The 21,169-nt window shown below is 44.2% G+C and overlaps 1 protein-coding gene across 1 annotated transcript in view; it reads left to right on the forward strand.

The window, feature by feature from the left end:
• LOC115470974 (transcription factor 25-like) overlaps nt 1-21,169 on the forward strand; it is a 69,860-nt gene that overhangs the window by 13,438 nt on the left and 35,253 nt on the right. The window contains exons 7-13 of the mRNA XM_030204620.1: nt 1,671-1,801; nt 5,958-6,057; nt 6,790-6,883; nt 8,640-8,732; nt 14,559-14,664; nt 15,671-15,830; nt 19,173-19,260. Coding sequence (XP_030060480.1) covers nt 1,671-1,801; nt 5,958-6,057; nt 6,790-6,883; nt 8,640-8,732; nt 14,559-14,664; nt 15,671-15,830; nt 19,173-19,260 — 772 coding nt within the window. The remainder of the gene's footprint in view (nt 1-1,670; nt 1,802-5,957; nt 6,058-6,789; nt 6,884-8,639; nt 8,733-14,558; nt 14,665-15,670; nt 15,831-19,172; nt 19,261-21,169) is intronic.

The raw sequence follows: 21,169 nt of genomic DNA on the forward strand, positions 1-21,169 counted from the left end.
TTCTGCTGTAAACGTCCTCCGTTTCAGCATATGCCTCTAACTCATTCCTCCACTCCTTTGGACATGGTGGTTGAATAATTCGGGAGCGATGGAGTTGTTTTTTCCAGGTCCAAGAGCGTCGATGCTCCTTCGCCGGCGCTAATCAAAGCCCTCGCCAACCCTTTCATCTGTGGGCAGTTCGTTGCGCAGCGGTCCCGCACTTGCTGCTCAGGGGACAAAACGCTGGCCATCGGCGGCTGACCGCCGGTTGTCCCCTTCCTCTCAGTTAAGGTAACTGCAATTGCAGAGAGGAAATTTACATAAGACAAAACTTCAGAAGGCAGCTGGGCCGTTGGGCATATGAACTTCAGGTCGCCATCTTACCACTCTCCCAGTTTGGGACACTCTTTGTCTGGTTTCTCCTCAGAGGCCTGTCTGATATGGGTGACCCTTCAGCATAGCCCTCTAAGTCATTGAAACACAGAAGCCCCTCCACCACTACAAGGTGGTGTCCCTTGAATGTTTTGTACTTTTTAGGGATCTTGCCAGCTACTTGTGACCTGGATTGGCCACTGTTGAAAACAGGATGCTGGGCTTGATGGACCTTTGGTCTGTCTCAGTATGGCAATACATATGTACTTATGAGGTAGTTTCTGATGCCGTATGGACAGTTTTGACACTAAGCAAGCTGTACAGAGCATGAAAGATACAAGCTTGAAAAATGCCACCAATATGCTGGAGCATATATTGTGACCCCTGAAGCAAACGGCTGCATCCGCTGAAACACGGCCTATATCGCTTCCTTTTTCTGGTGCTTTATTAAAACATTTTCAAGATTCATCTCCCCATTGGGTCATTGTGTCATCCTCTACTCCCCCTTGGTTCCTGTTGGATTTTCGTAGAGGCTTCTTTTCCTGTTTTCATTGTGGATTTAGCCAAGTCTTTATCTGTTATGTAATAGATAATCATTGCATTCTTTTGTCCAACATTACAGACTGAACATTCAGGCTAGGCAGGATATAGCCTTTGCAGCAAGCTTGTTGAGGCAGGCTTGTCTTTCCCTATCCCTATGAACTGGTCTGGAGGGACAGTATGGAAAAGAAATTAGATCTTATCTGCTACTTTTTTTTTCCTTGAGTCCCTCCAGACCAGTCCAGAATCCACTCTAGGGAAGTGTATTTCTTCCATCGACCAACTGTATAGGATACATTATGATAATAGGATAATACCCTTAGCCTCCTGTGTTTTATTACTGCATTAGTTTGAGTTAGCAAGGGGCCAGAATTTAGCCTGGGTTTCATTTATTCTTCGCTCTGTTGTTTTTTTTGTGTGTGTGTGGGTGATTATTATATTAATGCTTTATGAGAGAAATATTGCCTAGCTGTGTGTTGCACAGGACCCTATTTAGGTGGTGTCATCAAACCAGTTCAGTCTCCATCAGCTGGTAGGAGCAGATAAACCCACTCATCTGGATTGGTCAAGGAAAGGAAATCAGCAGGTAAGATCGAACTTCACCATTTTCAATATGGACTGTAAATTGCCTGAGGGATTAACTTGGCTAAGCATTCCTGGAGCTGATGTTACATTAGTAGAATCCCAGCCCTTATACTAAAAAGCTCAAATGCCCGATTGTTAGTTGGTAGCTGCCAGTCTGTATAAGACTATGAGTTCAGCTTGGTGTGTATCTGCAGGTATTACAATGCAGTTATTGGAGACAAAGGGAGGCGTGCAGTTCTTCACATTTGAGCACCATCGGGAGTACCAGCATGTGCAATTCAAGTTTCTGGAAGCCGTGGAGTCCATGGACCCAAATAATATTGTGGTATGTGATTACCTCTGAAGAGGTAAGATAGAGAGAAATGGACTGGCAGGAGCTGATGAGTTGCCTAGAGACTGTAGCAGAGGAAAGTGTGCGTTTTCAGCCTCATTACATGCTGTTGGAAAGAGGACAGAAGGCTATGAGTTTTCTTGGCATTTCCACAGTAACACAGTGAATGGAAATCGATAAACACAATTCAAGCTTCTCCTCCTTACCTACAAATGCACCCAGTGTGCGGCTCCTCACTACCTCTGTACCCTCATCTCCCCCTATGTTCCCGCCCGTAACCTCCGCTCACAGGACAAATCCCTCCTTTCAGTTCCCTTCTCCACCACTGCCAACTCCAGGCTCCGCTCATTCCGCCTTGCCTCACCCTATGCCTGGAACAATCTTCCTCAACCCCTACGCCAAGCCCCCTCCCTACCCATCTTCAAATCTCTGCTTAAAACTCACCTCTTCAATGCTGCTTTCGGCACCTAACCTTTCGTGATATATAGTATGCCCTATCAGATTGAGTCTACACTTTGTCTTTTAGATTGTACACCTGTCTTTTAGATTGTAAGCTCTTTGAGCAGGGACTGTCCTTCCATGTTAAATTGTACAGCACTGCGTAACCCTAGTAGCGCTTTAGAAATGTTAAGTAGTAGTAGTAGTAAATGGACCATCCAGTCTGCTCAGCTGATTCATACATTTCATGTTCCCACATGGCAGCCCAGCCCATGTTCTCCTCATCTTTTACCTGACCTTTCACACCCTTGAACCCATCACTCCATATCTTCCCCAGCATACCCAAAATTTGCTTCTATAATGGTGTCTACCACCACTCCTGCTAGTTGGCCACATCAGGCCTTGCAATCTTCAGTCTTGCTTCTAACAAGATCAGCACAGTTAACTCCCAGGCCCACTTCCATATTAAAATTCAGCCGCCTCTTTCAGGGTTTTTTTTTTTAATGTATTGAAAGGCGGTATATCAAGAACTTAATAAACATTTACGGACGTTTTGAGTTTACCTATCTTCCAGCTTTCTTGAAAGTCTTGCAGGTATCCTGCTGCTTTTCAGGCTTGTCACTGTGTTGTAGAGCACAGATCTATGTGAAAAACGGTGACACAAGTTACCCGTCAGCTTTTTCTTTTTTTTTGAAAATTTTTTTTATTTTATTTTATATATGCCTTGAATTATAACAGCATAGCATCAAAAAGTCAAGTATTTAACATAATACAGTCATCAAATCCAACATTTAACATTCAAGATGTCTAATAGCCTGACCTTCTTACAACCCCTTCTTGTACCCCCCCCCCTCCCTCCTCCCTCCCGTCAGCTTTTTCAAGGTCCATTGTGTTCAGCTGCTCTCCTGAAAGGACTTGCCCGAATCAACCAGTCATCTAGATAGGGATGATGCACCCCAATGTCTTCCTTGCGCAACACCACCTCTATTACTAATATCACTTTGGGAAAAGTCTTGGGTGCTGTAGCTAGTCCAAAATGATGAGCACACAACTGACTCGAAACAGTTTCCTAATGCCTTTCAGGAGCAGAGCTATTCTCACCCTGTCCTTTTTAGGGTCTTCCTCCAAATCCAGGACTGAGTTGACCTGCCGAATGAACTCCTGAACTCATCCTTATGGAGGACACTCACCATGGTAGAGTCCTACCCTAGAGGTAATTCCTCTGTTCCATTGTGTTCAAAGGGCTCCTCCAGAAGAGGCCTTTCCGCCAGAAGCCCTAAGTTCTATTCAGCGCTTCATACCTGACATCCTTGAGGTCAACACATCAGTCTAGCTGCTGCCTCTTGGGGCTGTAGGGCCATCAGCAACAACACCCCCCCCCCCCTTTCCACCCTGGGATATGGCTCAGGCTGGTGCTGGCCCTCAAGCAACCAGAATGCTGGATCCCTCAACTATTGCAGATAAAATGCCTTGGACTTTGCCAAAATAAACTCCAGGGGGAAACCCAAGCCCTCCCCAGAGCTCCTCCCAAACTACCTCCAGGGGGCTGCCACATCATCTCTAACCACAGCAGTTCCTCCGAGGTGCTCGCAGCATCCTAGATGGTGTTCCCACCAAACATGTAACCGCCGTCATTTTCTTGCTTGAGTCCACACATACAGTCTCAGCCAGCGCTCTCAAGTTCTCCACCTGTGTCGGTTCTGCTGCTGGCACTACATCCTCATGCTGGGCCCCCACATAGACAGCAGTCAACGCCTGACTCATCTAGGCCATGCTGGCCATACACCTGGCCATACACCAGCAGGGCATCACTGCACTAATGTTCAGTTCTGTTCTCACAGGCCCATGTGGTTTACTCACCCCTCTCCTGGACTGCCACAAAGTTAAGGACTGTGGCTTGCAGAAGGAATAAGCAGTCACTCCCCAGTAACTAAAACAGTGCAGTTTAGAAGAGATTTTCTTTTTTCTTTATTTGCTTTGTCTGCTCTGGGGTTTTCTCACAGACACTCCAAAACAGAGACCGAGGCGCTTGCCTCTCCTTAACCATTCCCAGCCACAAGGACCACAGGAGGGGGAGAGGGAAGGACCCAGCCACTCAGCTGTAGCCCCACTCAGTTGGAACTTCAGTCTGATAGATCTCTCCTTAAAAAAAAAATTAATCTATTCTGTAATCCCTACTGGTCAGACTTCATAAGCTTACCCATACCTATCATCTGCTGGAGATTGAGAAATACTAGCTGACAGAGGACTGCACAAATCAGCTATAGGATTCTCTGGTCAGTGTTCAGTCTCCATCTGCTGGTAGGAGTGCATAACACAAGTGTCTGGATTGGTCTGGAAGGATGCTAAGGAATTTGGTTTATTTTAAAATCAGAAGCTGTGAGTGTAATCTAACTGAATTAACAGTAATTTGGATTTATTTTAAAACCAGAAATTGAGTGCAGTTTGACTGAGTTAACAGTTATTTGCTGCGTTTTTAATAGAACAGTTGCTCCATAAGTGCATAAGTATTGCCATACAGGGACAGACCGAAGGTCCATTAAGCCCAGCATTCTGTTTCCAGCAGTGGCCAATCCAGATCACAAGTGCTTGGCAAAATCCCAAAACAGTGCACTTTATGCTGCTTATCCTAGACATAAACAGTGGATTTCCCCCAAGTCCATCTTAATAATGGCTTATGGACTTTTCTTTTAGGAAGATATCCAAACTTTTTTTTTAAACCCTGCTAAGCTAACTGCACCACTTAATGAGGCTAGGAGTTTCCTCTTCTGTGGTCTTGATGCTGTCCTGTAGTGTCCTTCCTCTGCCATTCGTTCTTTAGATAACCTCCTCCCTTGCAACTCCGTACCTTAGTCCTTCTCTGAACACCTGCACAGTTCAAGTAGTAACATAGTAGATGACGGCAGAAAAAGACCTGCACGGTCCATCCAGTCTGCCCAACAGGATAACTCATATGTGCTACTTTTTGTGCATACTCTACTTTGATTTGTACCTGTGCTCTTCAGGGCACAGACCATATAAGTCTGCCCAGCACTATCCCCTCCTCCCAACCACCAGCCCCGCCTCCCACCACCAGCTTTGGCACAGACTGTATAAGTCTCCCAGCACTATCCCCGCCTCCCACCACCAGTCCCGCCTTCCACCACCGGCTCTGACACAGACCGTATAAGTCTGCCCAGCACTATCCCCGCCTCCCAACCACCAGCCCCGCCTCCCAACCACCAGCCCTGCCTCCCACCACCGGCTCTGGCACAGACCGTATAAGTCTGCCCAGCACTATCCCCGCCTCCCAACCACCAGCTTTGGCACAGACTGTATAAGTCTGCCCAGCACTATCCCCGCCTCCCACCACCAGTCCCGCCTTCCACCACCGGCTCTGACACAGACCGTATAAGTCTGCCCAGCACTATTGAGACTAGCACACAGGCTCTGCCTTATTGCATTTGAACCCTTCTGTGTGCTCCCCCCCCCCCCCCCCCCATGTTATTTCAGTGCTAAGAACCTCATACATTTTGGTTTGATTTAAGCTGATAAAATATTTTGACATTTGTGCCCACCAGTTATGGGAGTGTGAAGCAGGCCTGGAATCTGGGAGTGTGAGCAGCCCTAAATAATAGAAGCATATGATTGACTTTATGGGTTTGTGTTGTGAACAGGCGTAATAGACTCAGTAGAAGAAGGTGCTAACGTGTAATTTGTGTGTACTCTGCAGCTTCTACTCCAAATGAATCCATATCACATAGACTCGCTTTTGCAGCTCAGCGACGTGTGCCGCATTCAGGAGGACCAGGAGATGGCCCGAGAATTAATTGGTGAGTAGCTAGAAGCAGGCTGGAGAGAATGCTTGAGAGAAGGAGCTTTTCTAATCTTGACATACACCTCGGGACTGAGTTTGCAGAAGCTTTCCCTACCTGAAGAGGCCGATTAGTTATCTATACTGCTGTATCCCCTAAAGAGGGTTCACTATGGTGTACAAGAAATCAACTGAATACAGCACAAAATATACAAGAAGAACAGATACAACAATAAAATCTCAATCATCAAATAAGAAAGTTTTCAGTTTCATCCTAAACAGTGGCGTAGCCACAGGTGGGCCTGGGTGGGCCGTGGCCCATCCACTTAGGGCTCAGGCCCACCCAACAGCAGCACATATTACGTGCTAGCTAGTGGGGATCCCAAACTCCGCCAGCTGAAGACCTCCCCCTGATGGGGCTGAAAACACTGCTCTCCACTTCAGCAGTCTAAGCTTCCTAAGCTGCTGATACTGGCCTCATCGCATTGGGGGGTGGGGGTGGAGGAGAACACTTGGTGCCCACCCACTTCTTGACTAGGCCCACCTAAAATCTGCTGTCTGGCTACGCCCCTGGTCCTAAATGCAATATAGGAAGATTCAGGACGCACCAGAACAGGTAAACTGTTACGAAATGGAATATTCCCCTTGCTTTCTGTCTCTTCTGTCCAGTGGCCTTGATTAATGTGTTTGGCCATAATGAACTTATGTTGGTCTTCACCCCATGTGCAGTAATGCTGCCTTTTCTTGACAGAGCGAGCGCTCTTCAGTCTTGAATGTGCCTTTCACCCGGTCTTCAGTCTCACCAGTGGATCCTGCAGGCTGGATTATCGCCGAGCAGAGAACAGGTAGTTTCTTTAATTCTCATTTTTCCTTTTTTTTCTTTAAAAGCTGCTGCTTCCTGCTTGCAGTTCAATCAGGAGCCATCTCTGCTGGGCTTCTAGAATTGTCATTCTTTCATCATTAGCAGAGGGTTTGAGGATTTCCTCTGTTTTATATCTCCCTTCAACTCAGCCTGAGGGTCACGAACCATGGTTTCCTCTGGAAGCCAACTAATATGGGCCCTAAGTCCAGTCACTGGATGTCACCATTGTCTGCTGACTGAGACACCCTCTTCCTTCTCCCTAGGACCAAAAGACCTGACCTGGTCATTATTTTTATTTATTTATTGCATTTTGTATCCCACATTCCCCCACCTATTTGCAGGCTCAATGTGGTTTACATAGATTTGTTGACATTGTCATATCAGGATGTCAGATACAGTTAGTAGTGTGTAGCGATCAAGAAAGGGAAGAGGGAAAAAGGGAGGGAGTGAATAGGATAGTTGTGTAAGGTGAACTTTCATAGTTGAGAGGGTTGGTGAGGTGACTTAATGAGGTTGTGGGTGCTCATTGTAGGCCTTGTTGAAGAGGAATGTTTTCAGCAATTTTCAAACATAGTTGTTTCGTTGATTGCTTTCAGGTCTGCGGGTAATGCATTCCATAATTGCGTGCTCTTGTACGAGAAGGTAGTGGCATGCATCCGTTTGTACTTCAGTCCTTTGCAGCTGGGGTAGTGCAGGTTGAGAAATTTGCGAGATGATCTTGTGGCGTTTCTGGGAGGTAGGTCCACGAGGTTTAGCATGTAGATTGGGGCGTCTGCATGAATGATTTTGTGTACAATTGTGCAGATCTTGAACGCAATGCGTTCCTTAAGTGGGAGCCAGTGAAGTTTCTCTTAGTGGTTTTGCACTTTCATATTTAGTTTTTCCAAATATGAGTCTGGCGGCTGTATTTTGGGCAGTTTGGAGTTTTTTGATTGTCTGTTCTTTGCACCCGGCGTACAGTGCATTGCAGTAGTCCAGATGACTTATTACCATTGACTGTACCAGGGTACGGAAGATGTATCTCGGGAAGAAAGGTTTTACTCTTAAGTTTCCACATGGTGTAGAACATCTTTTTGGTTGTGTTTTTCACGTGGGTGTCGAGAGTAAGGTTTCGATCAATGGTGACTCCCAGAATTTTCAAGTTTTGTGAGACCGGAAGGGAACAGTATGGCGTGGTTATGGTGTTGAAATTTTTTGTATTATGTTGTGAGGTGAGTAGAAGACATTGTGTTTTTTCTGCGTTAAGTTTTAGTTGGAATGCATCTGCCCATGTGTGCATTGTTTGGAGGCTTTGGTTGATCTCGTTGGTGATTTCATTTAAATCATGTTTGAATGGGATATAGATTGTGACGTCATCTGCATAAATGTAGGGGTTGAGGTTTTGATTGGCTAGTAGTTTGGCTAGAGGTATCATCATTAGGTTGAATAATGTTGGTGAGAGAGGGGATCCCTGGGGGACTCCGCACTCAGGTTTCCATGGTGGTGATCTGTCCTCTTGTTTTTCTTAGTAAGTATTTGAGTGTGAATGTACAGATTCCAGCTGCTAACATTTCATTAATGAACACCAGGCAGGACCTCTTTACTGAAGTTCCTATTGCACAGATCTCTCACCTTTAAATGCAGATCCAGGCGTTTGGGAGGACAATTTCAGAGTCCTGCTCCTGACTGCGAGGAAGGGAGGCAAGAGTTGTGGATCTGAGAGAGAAATGTTTCTGTATTTCCTCTGCTTTGATCTCTAGAGCCTTCTTCTTGGCCCTCTTCAAGCACATGATTTTCTTGGAGAAAAGAGGATGTTCCCGGACGGCTTTGGAGTTCTGCAAACTGATCCTTAGGTGAGTAACACCTACATCTTTCATTTGCTTACACCTCACGTGCCCCTTGAATGAGTATTTTATTTTATTTGTTACATTTGTATCCCACATTTTCTCACCTATTTGCAGGCTCAATGTGGCTTACATAGTACCGTAAAGGCGTTCGCCAATTCCGGTATGAACAAATACAGTAATGTTATGGTAGAATAAGGTTCGTGTGTACAGACACATTAGGGAATCAGAGAGAGGAAGAGTTATTATATGCTGGTTTAGTTGCGTTGCAGGGTGCAGGCATTTAAGTTGGGTCGGTAGGGTATGCCTTTTTGAACAGGTTAGTTTTTAATGATTTCCGGAAGTTTAGGTGATCATAAGTTGTTTTCACGGCTTTTGGTAATGCGTTCCATAGTTGTGTGCGTATGTAGGAAAAGCTGGAGTATGATCACCTTGTCTCCTCTGCTTTTGCCTCAGTTCTCTACTCCCCCCTCCCCTCTCCCAGTTTCAAGGGAATAAGTTCTTCCTTATTGTCCGCACTAGACCAGAACCTGTGGGTTATGCCCATATGTTAGTGGATGGAGACAGAAATTAAAAAAAAAAAGTCTTGTGTTCCTTGCCAAACAAGGGCACTGTGCGGCCCTCGGTGTTCAGTATTTTCTTTATTACATAAGTACATAAGTACATAAGTAGTGCCATACTGGGAAAGACCAAAGGTCCATCTAGCCCAGCATCCTGTCACCGACAGTGGCCAATCCAGGTCAAGGGCACCTGGCACGCTCCCCAAACGTAAAAACATTCCAGACAAGTTATACCTAAAAATGCGGAATTTTTCCAAGTCCATTTAATAGCGGTCTATGGACTTGTCCTTTAGGAATCTATCTAACCCCTTTTTAAACTCCGTCAAGCTAACCGCCCGTACCACGTTCTCCGGCAACGAATTCCAGAGTCTAATTACACGTTGGGTGAAGAAAAATTTTCTCCGATTCGTTTTAAATTTACCACACTGTAGCTTCAACTCCTGCCCTCTAGTCCTAGTATTTTTGGATAGCGTGAACAGTCGCTTCACATCCACATTTCTAGCGGTTAGTGAACAGACTGTTCAACTTGTGACTAGTCAGTCGCAACAGCTTCTGAATCAGTTGGAGAACTACTTACCAGGTGAGCGAGGGGGGGAGGGTCTTTTTAAAATAAAAAGATAGAGAAGATGTTTTCAGTTTGAAAAAGGGGTTTCTTAATAGAGCCTGAGTTCCCTCCCCCCCCCCCCCCACCTCCCAGCCAGCTCAGTTTCTTATTAAAAAAGCCACAGTTATCTCCATTTTCAATCAGCAAAACCAACAATGAAACAAGTCAGCTGGGAGAATTGGAGGGAGGTGGGGGTTTTCCTCTCCAAGTTTCCTCTTGCTGTAATTATGACAGGAGCAGTGCTCCTCTGCTTGAGCCAACAGTTTTCTGGCCACCTTAACACTATTGAGTAAAGCCAGTATGGGAGAGGCACCAAAACGGAGGCACCAGCAGAGGCTCAGCCGGGCACAGTGCAATTCTTGTCACGCCTCTGCTATTCAGCGGTTAGATGTGTCAATATCTGCCACAATTAGCAGTTTGTTGTGGAACCTGAAGGACCGTTTTCTTTGGTGGCATTTCACTGTTGGCGCAGTTCTTTCAGAAAGTACAGGAACAGTGGCCATTTTGGCTTCTAATTCGCCAGCTGCTAATTCAGGACCTATCACTGTGTTGGCCATGTCTGAATTTATTTTATTGTTCCACAAAACTTATGAATGGAGTGCAGGGAAGCCAAAATCTGTTGGGCACTCCTTCTACCTCCATGATTGTTGGAGCCCATAATTTTGTTGAAGAGACCATTCCTGGAACACATGAATGAGTGGGGGCTCTTAGTCATTGCTCTCTGCAGCACTGTTGAAGCAGGTTGTATAGCTTCAAGGGCAGGCTTCCTGAAGGGGACCTCTAGTGTCCAACCTCGGTCCTCAAGGGCCGCAATCCAGTCAGGTTTTCAGGATTTCCCCACGAGTATGTATGAGATCTATTTGCATGTATTTCCTACATTGTTTGCACATAGATCTCATGCATATTCATTGGGGAAATCCTGAAAACCCCCTGATGTGGGCCAAGGTTGGACACCCCAGCTCTAGAGGAAGGCAAATTTCAGTAGAAAAAGGAGATGATCCATCAATTGTATGCCTCTTTAAAAGGGAAGGACTTCCAGCTATCATTGCTATATCTTTAGAGACCTTGAGCATCACAGTTCCCTCTCCTCACACTCCTGTAGTTGGGGATCCCATCTTGAAAGGCATTAGAAAACCTTCTAGAGCATTTCCTTTACACCAGACAGTTAAGCACTCATATCAGCTGAGTGGGAATCACCAGAGGAAGATCTTAGATGGCAGAGCTATGGCTAAACTATATCTCTTAATGGCAGAAGAAAAAGACAAATTCAAATAGCTGAAAGTGGTCACTCTGGTGGTCACCAAGAAATCTGCCATCCCAGTAGAAGGTGGACAAATGCAAGGTGATGCACATTGGAAAGAATAATCTGAATCCTAGTTACCTGATGCTGGGGTCCACCTTGGGGGTCAGCAACCAAGAAAAAGATCTAGGTGTCTGTAAATAATACGCTGAAATCTTCTGCTCAATGTGCAGCAGCGGCCAAAAAAGCAAATAGGATGCTAGGAATTTATTAGGAAAGGGATGGTGAATAAGACCAAAAAATACTATAATGTCTCTGTACTCAAAGCCCATCTCTTCTCCCTTGCTTTTGGCGTATAACCGCCTTCCCCACTCATGATACCTACACTGACTACATAGTTTGTAACCTTAGATTGAAAGCTCTTTTGAGCAGGGACGGTCCTTCCCCATGTTTAAACTTGTACAGCGCTGCGTAACCCTGGCAGCGCTATAGAAATGCTAAGTAGTAGTAGTAGTGTATCGCTTCATGGTGTGATCTCACCTTGAATATTGCGTTCAGTTCTGGTTACCGTATCTCAAAAAAGATATAGAGGAATTAGAAATGATTCAAAGAAGAGCAACCAAAGTGATAAAGGAGATGGAACTCCTCTGATATGAGGAAAGGCTTAAAGTGGTTAGGGCTTTTCAGCTTGGAAAAGAGACAGATGAGGGGAAATATGATTGAGGTCTACAAAATCCTGAGTGGTGTAGACCAAGTAGAAGTAAATTGATTTTTTACTTGTTCCAAAAGTACAAAGACTAGGGGACACACGAAGAAGTTACATGGAAGTACTTTTAAAACAAATAGGAGGAAATATTTTTTCACTCAACAAATAGTTAAGCTCTGGAACTCTTTACAGGAGGATGTGGTTAGCATATCTGAGTTTTAAAAAGGCTTGGACAAGTTCCTGGAGGAAACGTCCATAGTCTGCTATTGAGACGGACATGGGAAAGCAACTGCTTGCCCTGGGATTGATAGTATAGAGTCTTGCCACAATTTGGGTTTCTGAAGAGGAACTCGAATCAGCTCTTCAGACATTTTTGTTCAGAGATCACAAGATAACAATACTTGGTGGTTTCCATTGTTTTGTTTTTTTTTGAAATATACTCTGTTTCAGGAGAGTGTTGGCATGTAGGAAGAATTGTAAAACTCAATGCTACTCATGAGAATAATCCTGTCCTTTACTGGGAGGCAGTGAAGGCTTTGAGGAAGACTTAGGCTTGTCTTCAGGCAACCTAGGTTTTCTCTCATCTAAATGTCTGAAGAGCTGATTCGAGAACTGAATCAGGAGTTCCTCAAGAGATTTAGAGGTGGACATGGGAGAAGGAGTTCCAAAACATAGGGCCTACCATACTAAAAGCTTTAGTTCAGACAAAGTCCAAGTAGATGTGCCAAAAAAAGGGGATTAGTTTTTGTTGTGAGGATCTGAGAGTTCTGGATGGGCCACTTGTCCAGACCGGAATCTAAATCTGATGCTCAGTGCGTTAGCTCCTCCTTCTTTTGAGGAGAGCAACACTGAAAGACCTAACTCTGAATATAGTTGTCAACTTCACTATGCTTAACACACGTCGAGTTTTGAAGTTGCATACACTGTCTTGTAGGGATCCTTTTCTCCATTTCACAGATACTGGAGTTTTCCATCAGCACCATACCTTGCTTTCTTCTGAAAGTGGATTCACCTTTTCATATGAACCCACTAGTGGTGGTTCTTTCATTTTGAAGGGAAGAATGGGGACAAGAGTTTAAACCTTGCATTTATTAGATGTCTATCGTACGCATATGAGATACAGTACAGTCTTGGATATCTGACCTAAATGGGAAGAAACTGTTATCGGATAACTGAAAAGTTGGATAATACTGAAAACACTGCATAAATCCCTCAAACAATGCATAAACAAAGGCACAGAGTTCCCGATTTTTCAAAAATTGTTCTAAAACGGGTTTTTAATAGAAATAAATGTGATGACGTCACCAGGGGATCTTTCGGATATGCCGGATGGTTCGATTATCGAAGGTCAGATAATCAAGACTGTACTGTATTTGGAATAAACTAATGATTTTAGAACTTTGGATAGGTTATTTATCCTATTCAGAAGAAGCAGAAAAAGTCAAGCAAGCCACTAAGGCTATTGTTTCTCATCAGCTCAAAGAAGCTATCCCTTCAATGTATATTCTTAAGGATAAGCAACCTCCTAAGGATCTCGGAGTTCATTCTACTGGAGGTATTGAAACATCTTGGGCAGAGCTCCATACAGCTGCACCGATTGACATTTGCAGAGCAGCGACCTGGTCTTTGCCTGTGGGGCCTTTTTACTAAAGCTTAGCATTCGCTAATTCTGTTAGCGTACACTAAGCTTTAGTGAAAGGGCCCCTATGTTTGCTAAGCACTCTAGATGAGATGTGGCTGAAGGAGCATAAGTGCTTAGAGTGGGGGTTACAAAAGCCCTCACATCTGAAAAATTGTGTTCTAACATTCCATAGGTTTTGCACTGGTTTGGTGCAGATAGGGACATATAAAATCAGGTCTTACCTTGTAATTTTCTTTCCTTGAGTCCTATCAGACTAGTCCAGCATATCTCCCTATTATACACAAATGTATTTTCTTTACAGTTTGCTGTTTTCTTGCTGTTTCAATTTGGGACTTTAAATTTAGCACCATTTCATGGTTATGGAGTGGAAGAGTGGCATAGTGGTTAGGGTGGTGGACTTTGGTCCTGGGGAACTGAGGAACTGAGTTGGATTCCCACTTCAGGTACAGGCAGCTCCTTGTGACTCTGGGCAAGTCACTTAACTCTCCATTGCCCCATGTAAGCCGCATTGAGCCTGCCATGAGTGGGAAAGCGCAGGGTACAAATGTAACAAAAAAAATTTTTTAAAGAAATAACATGGGAAAAGAAGATCTTGATTTGAAGAATTTTAACTAAATTTAATCTTATTGCTTGGTCATTTGAAATACTGAACACTGAGGGCTCCATGGTGCCCTTTTTGGGCAAAGCTCACAGGAGTTTTATTTCTGTTTCCATCTGCTGGTGGATAAGCATGGACCCACAAGTTCTGGACTAGTTTAGTGGGACTTAAGGAAAATTTAGATTTTACCTGCTAATTTTCTTTCCTTATCTTGTCTGTTGGTTTCCTGTGCCCCGCTCTGGTGAGTGAGTCACACATTGCTTATTTGGACACCCTCTGGGAAATAAAGATCCATGTTGCTTTTCTGGTCATTCCCATGTCTCTGTGAGCACAAATGCACAGTGTCCTCTATCAGTTGGTTCAGTTCTGGATCTGACTTTCTGCTTTAATGTTTGTAGAGAAATGTTTTTTTATTTATTCTGTTTTTAAATTTTTAAGAAGCAGAGTGTTCTTATAACCCTGCCTGTGTTTCCTCTCCTTTGAAGCCTGGATCCTGAGGATGACCCACTGTGCTTACTACTAATAATTGATTTCCTCTCTCTACGAGCCCGGGAGTACCTGTTCCTGACCCGTGTGTTCGAGGAGTGGGAGGTAGGTTCTCTGCACATAGCCATGGTAGGAGGGAGGTAGAGGTCAGACATGGTCAGCTATCATTCCTTGGAGGTGTATTGCACCAAAAGCACTGTCAAAAACATTGCAAATGCTCCTGCTGTCGAGAACTAGCTGTGTCAACTTACAAGGTTACAGTGAGAATCATTCTGCGTTCTACAGCTGGATCAAGTGGTTCCCCCATTATTTCACCCTCATCACTGGTTTACAGTTGTGATCAGACCCCATTTACAGTTATGATATTAGAACTGAACGTTCTACTTTTTAGGAAAAACATTAAAAACCTGTTTCTTAGCATCCCTGCAGACCAGTCCAGACACATGGGCTTATGCAATCCTATCAGCAGATGGAAACTTCAAACTAATCTAAAGTACAGGGTGTGCAGCAAGCTAGTTCAGCTGCAGAGTGAGTGCATAGTCACTCACCACATGTATCAAAGGCTTGGAAGAGAAGAGCCAGGCTTCCGCCTGCTTCCTGAAGTAGAGGTAGTCTTGAGTTAGACATAGCCTCTCTGGCAGTAAGTTCCAGTGTGGGGGCTACTCCTGAGAATATTGTAGCTTGTGCGTTTGCCCGTTTTTTAAAATATATTTGTTCTCTTTTAAGCACCTATGGGGAGGGACCTAGATTCCAGATATCCTCCAGGTGTGCTGGGAGTGGGACCTGCTGGGTATTTCAAGTGACTTTGAATGGTCACTGTTGGAGACAGGAAGCTGAGCTCAGTGGACCACTGATGCAGTTTAGCCTGGCATATCCTACATTCTTTTGAGCTTCTGCTAACTTGTTGACTAAGATGAGATCTCTGTTAACTCTTATCTGTTGCTCTCCCTGGAAGTAAAGTGAGTCAACAGATTTGTATACTGCTATTTCTGGCAGAAATGGTGCAGTATATGTCCTTAACATTTCTGTTTGCTGGCATTCTAGTGAAAACTACAGCTGGGTCCATTTGTGGATGTAATTCCCATGATTGTTTTTTCTTTCTCATTCCTAGACTCACCGGAATCTTTCACAGCTCCCTAACTTTGCCTTTTCGGTGCCCTTAGCATACTTTTTCCTGAGTCAGCAGGAAGATATCTCGGAGACAGACCTCACAAATTTTCAGGAAAAGGCGGCCCACCTCATCCAAAATGCACTTATTATGTTTCCTGGTGGTAAGTATCATTTATCACTTTTCTTCTTAGTGCATGGGCTTAGAGAGAACAGGATCAGGATGAGCAGTGGGTTTCCAACACATTGAGAAAGATAAGCATGGGAGACAAATGTGCCATCATCTTTTCAGTGCTGTTAGGGTTAATTTTCCATTGCTACACTCATTTCTGTGGTTTGGGTTTTCTTCCATTCTTTCACGATACTACATGTCATTCTGCATAGCATTATGGGAGGGAATTTGACACTGGAGCATCTCATCACTAGGGAGGGTAAGAGTAAGCTGTGAACATAGAGGCGAGCTGATATAAAAATCTAAATTATGTTTCCTTCTTGTCCACCAGACCAGTTCAGAACTAATAGGTTATGCCCTCCAGCCAGCAGATGGAGACATAAAACAAAGACTTGAGAGTCCTGTGCAGCCATAAGCTCTTCTGTATTCTCTGTCTGCAGCAGATGGTGGCATGCATTATTTGCAGCTGTTTTCTAAGCTGGGCTAGTAGCCCTTGGGCCCAGTTGGAGAATTGATAACCCAGTTGAGCTTGTTGGATGGAAGACACATCCAGGGTCCTCCATGGGCCAGCTGCTCTTTTGGGGACCTGGAGGAGGCCAGGTCTCTCCTTTCTTCCTGTTGGGGCTAAGTGATGGTCTGCTTTTCTTGATGCTTCCCTTCCCCCCCAGCCAAAGTATTTTTTTTGGGGGGGGGGGACCCCCAAAAGGGCTGATAAGGCAGCAGATCAGCAGTTGGCTGCTGTAGCCCTCTTTTAGTTTATTTATAGCTCTCTAAAGCCAACTACATAGTTCATAGCGGATTACAGTTCAAGATACTAGATCAGAAAAACTTAGGAAATTATATAATGATCCTAAAAGTTAAAAATGGAATAAAATTAGTATATCCAAGGCTAAGTTTATCTTTAACCCCTTAGTTATCATACAACATAACATCCTGAGAGTTAATAGAGCTAATACAACATATTACTTCCTTAGTGGTTAGTTCAGTGGACTTTGATCCTGGGGAACTGAGTTCGATTCCCACTGCAGCTCCTTGTGACTCTGGGCAAGTCACTTAACCCTCCATTGCCCCTGGTACAAAATAAGTACCTGAATATATGTAAACCACTTTGAATGTAGTTGCAAAAACCTCAGAAAGGCAGTATATCAAGTTCCACTTCCTCTTTCCCTTTTTCAATATATCAATACTAGACCTACACTTTAATTCCTGGGAAAAAGATGACCTATAGGTTGGATGCTTCACCTTTAGAGGACAGGGTTTAATGGAGCAGGAGTGGTTAGAGCAGTATTTTCTGGATCCCACCCAGTTTAAGAGGGGATGCATTCTTTTATCCATTGGTTATGGACTGGTCTGGTGGATAAGGAAATAATTTGGTTTTACCTGCTAATTTTTTTTTTTTTTTTGCATTTGTACCCCGCGCTTTCCCACTCATGGCAGGCTCAATGCGGCTTACATGGGGTAATGGAGGGTTAAGTGACTTGCCCAGAGTCACAAGGAGCTTCCTGTGCCTGAAGTGGGAATCGAACTCAGTTCCTCAGGACCAAAGTCCACCACCCTAACCACTAGGCCACTCCTCCACTTCTTTCCTTGAGTCCTACCAGACCAGTACAGATGTGTGGATTGTACCCTGCTACTAGCAGACAGACACAAAGTAGAAAAGGTTGTGTTCCAGCCTGTATGAGCCACCATGTAGCTTGTTATTTATTTATTTGCTGCATTTGTACCCACATTTTCCCACCTCTTTGCAGGCTCAATGTGGCTTACATTATGCCGCAATAGCGATCGCCATTAACGGAATGAGAAGTACAGAGTATTGCAATTAAGGTACATAAAATATCAGGTAAATTAGAAGTAAATAATTCATATCAGGTATATGAGAGCAGGATAAAGTATAACGTTCAATAATAATATGATTAAAGTTGTCAAATTAAAGAGTTCAATATTGGCTAGTTCGGATACAGTTTTAATGTTAAGTCTTTTATGAAGGATTCTTTTTATAAGTCTCTTTGAACAGGTTAGTCTTCAGTAACTTTCGGAAGGCTGTCAGATCATACGTTGTTTTTATGGCGTTCGGTAGTGCGTTCCGTTGTTGCGAACAGATGTAGGAGAAGCTGGATGCATATACCGATTTGTATTTGAATCCTCTACAGCTGGGGTAGTGGAGGTTTAAGAAGGTGCGTGAAAACCTTTTTGTGTTCCTTGCTGGTAGGTCTATAAGTTCTGACATATATATATATCGGGGCCTCTCCATAAATGATTTTATGAACCAGGGTGCAGATTTTGAATGTAATTCGATCTTTTAGTGGGAGCCAGTTTAATTTTTCTCCGAGGGGTTTTGCGCTTTCAAATCTCACTTTTCCAAATATGAATCTGGCTGCAGTGTTTTGGGGTGTCTGGAGTTTCTTAATGATTTGGGCTTTACATTCGGCGTAGATGGAATTGCAGTAGTCCAAGTGGCTTAATACTAGAGATTGCAACAAATTGCGGAATACCTCCCTTGGGAAGAAAGGTTTCACTCTTTTAAACTTCCACATTGCATGGAACATCATCTTTGTTACATTTTTTGCGTGACTATCTAGAGTAAGGTTTCGATCAATTGTGACTCCCAGAAGTTTGAGTATCCGCAACAGGAAGAATATGGTTTGGTATATTTGTATTAGTTTAATTGGTTCTATTATATTGCGATGAAAGGATAAGGCATTGTGTCTTTTCTGCTTTAAGCGTCATTCTCTGGATTGGATTGATCTGGTGAATGAGAAGTAAGGAGAAATTTGCTCTTAACTCTAATTCATTTTCTTTCTCGAGTCCAGAATCCTGCCCAGTTGTTTTCAAGATGATGTTTTGGCAAAGAACAATTTTACTTTATTAGATTGTTATTGTGTGTTGGGTATATCTTTTTATTAAGGGTCTAGATACTTAGGGGTTCAGTTATCCTGTCCTGTCTGTTGAAGGAATTGGGCAGGTTCTCGTAGCTCTGATACAGATGTACTGAGGGGGAGCAAAGTGCATGGTGCCTCTTGTAGGGCAGAACACACAGTCTTTTTTTTTTCTCAGTCACCATCTGCTAGTAGAGAGGTACAACCCACACATCTGGACTGGTGTGGTAGGACTCAAGAAAATTAGCTGATAAGACCAAATTTCTCCTAGTAGGAGAGAGAGGAGCAAAAGCTTGGGCTGAGTTGAGGGAGGGGGAGCATCAAACTTTGAAGGTGGGAGGTCTCGCAACATGCGCACCCTGCCCCCTCGGTTCAGCTCTGTGCACACAGGACAGATGTTGAAGGTTATCGGAGAAGTAGGCGCTGCCTGGGCTCTGATACTGTTGTTTTTCTTCCAGTTCTCATGCCTTTGCTAGATCACTGTGGAGTACAGCCAGATTCAACAGTCTCATCCCATTCCTTCTTTGGGCTGACGGCTCAAATAAGGTAAACTGTCAACTGCAAAATTAAAGGGTCAAACTGAGAAAAACCAGACTCCTTGAGTCGTTCCTTTTACTACTACTACTTGACATTTCTAAAGCGCTACTAGGGTTATGCAGCGCTGTACAATTTAACATAGAAGGACAGTCCCTGCTCACAGGAGCTTACAATCTAAAGGACAAATGTACAGTCAGTCAAATAGGGGCATGGAATGTTGCTAGTGGAATAGCAACATTCCATGTAGAATCTCCAATAGTAGCAAGATTCCATGTAGAATCTCCAATAGTAGCAACATTCCATGTAGAATCTCCAATAGTAGCAACATTCCATGTAGAATCCCCAATAGTATCTATTTTATTTTTGTTACATTTGTACCCTGCGCTTTCCCACTCATGGCAGGCTCAGTGCGGCTTACATGGGGCAATGGAGGGTTAAGTGACTTGCCCAGAGTCACAAGGAGCTGCCTGTGCCTGAAGTGGGAATTGAACTCAGTTCCTCAGGACCAAAGTCCACCACCCTAACCACTAGGCCACTCCTCCACTGTTGCTACTATTTGAGATTCTACATGGAATGTTGCTATTCCACTAGCAACATTCCATGTAGAAGTCGGCCCTTGCAGATCACCAATGTGGCCGCGCAGGCTTCTACATGGAATGTTGCTAGTGGAATAGCAACATTCCATGTAGAATCTCCAATAGTAGCAACATTCCATGTAGAATCTCCAATAGTATCTATTTTATTTTTGTTACATTTGTACCCTGCGCTTTCCCACTCATGGCAGGCCTAATGCGGCTTACATGGGGCAATGGAGGGTTAAGTGACTTGCCCAGAGTCACAAGGAGCTGCCTGTGCCTGAAGTGGGAATTGAACTCAGTTCCTCAGGACCAAAGTCCACCACCCTAACCACTAGGCCACTCCTCCACTGTTGCTACTATTTGAGATTCTACATGGAATGTTGCTATTCCACTAGCAACATTCCATGTAGAAGTCGGCCCTTGCAGATCACCAATGTGGCCGCGCAGGCTTCTGCTTCTGTGAGTCTGACGTCCTGCGCAGCCTTCTACATGGAATGTTGCTAGTGGAATAGCAACATTCCATGTAGAATCTCAAAGAGTAGCAACATTCCATGTAGAATCTCCAATAGTATCTATTTTATTTTTGTTACATTTGTACCCTGCGCTTTCCCAGTCATGGCAGGCTCAATGCGGCTTACATGGGGCAATGGAGGGTTAAGTGACTTGCCCAGAGTCACAAGGAGCTGCCTGTGCCTGAAGTGGGAATTGAACTCAGTTCCTCAGAACCAAAGTCCACCACCCTGACCACTAGGCCACTCCTCCACTGTTGCTACTATTCCATGTAGAAGTCAGCCCTTGCAGATCACCAATGTGGCCGCACAGGCTTCTGCTTCTGTGAGTCTGACGTCAGACTCACAGAAACAGAAGCCTGCGCAGCCTTCTACTACTACTACTTGACATTTCTAAAGCGCTACTAGGGTTACGCAGCGCTGTACAATTTAACATAGAAGGACAGTCCCTGCTCAAAGGAGCTTACAATCTAAAGGACAAATGTACAGTCAGTCAAGTAGGGACAGTCAAATTGGGGCTCACCATTTGCTGTTTAAATTGTTATTAACTGTAGAATTGATAGTAGTTCTTTTCTATGTAAGAATGAAACCAGTGCAGATGAGCGGGAGAGGCGTGTCTCATTTTGTTCAGTGCCTGATGTTTCCAGATGTGCGTAGGTGGATGTTCTTTCAGCCTGAAAGGAAGGATGGCCACTGCACATTGAGGAGGACATCCAGCCTCTCCTGCTGACAACTTCACAGGCTCTTGTTCTTTCTGGGCTTACAGACGCGTGGTTTTGGATAGTTGTACTTGAATTGCTAGTAATTGGTTCTGTGGATGAGTAAGAAACT

Source organism: Microcaecilia unicolor, chromosome 5 (assembly GCF_901765095.1).
Source record: "Microcaecilia unicolor chromosome 5, aMicUni1.1, whole genome shotgun sequence".
In the NCBI taxonomy this organism is placed as follows: Eukaryota; Metazoa; Chordata; class Amphibia; order Gymnophiona; family Siphonopidae; genus Microcaecilia; species Microcaecilia unicolor.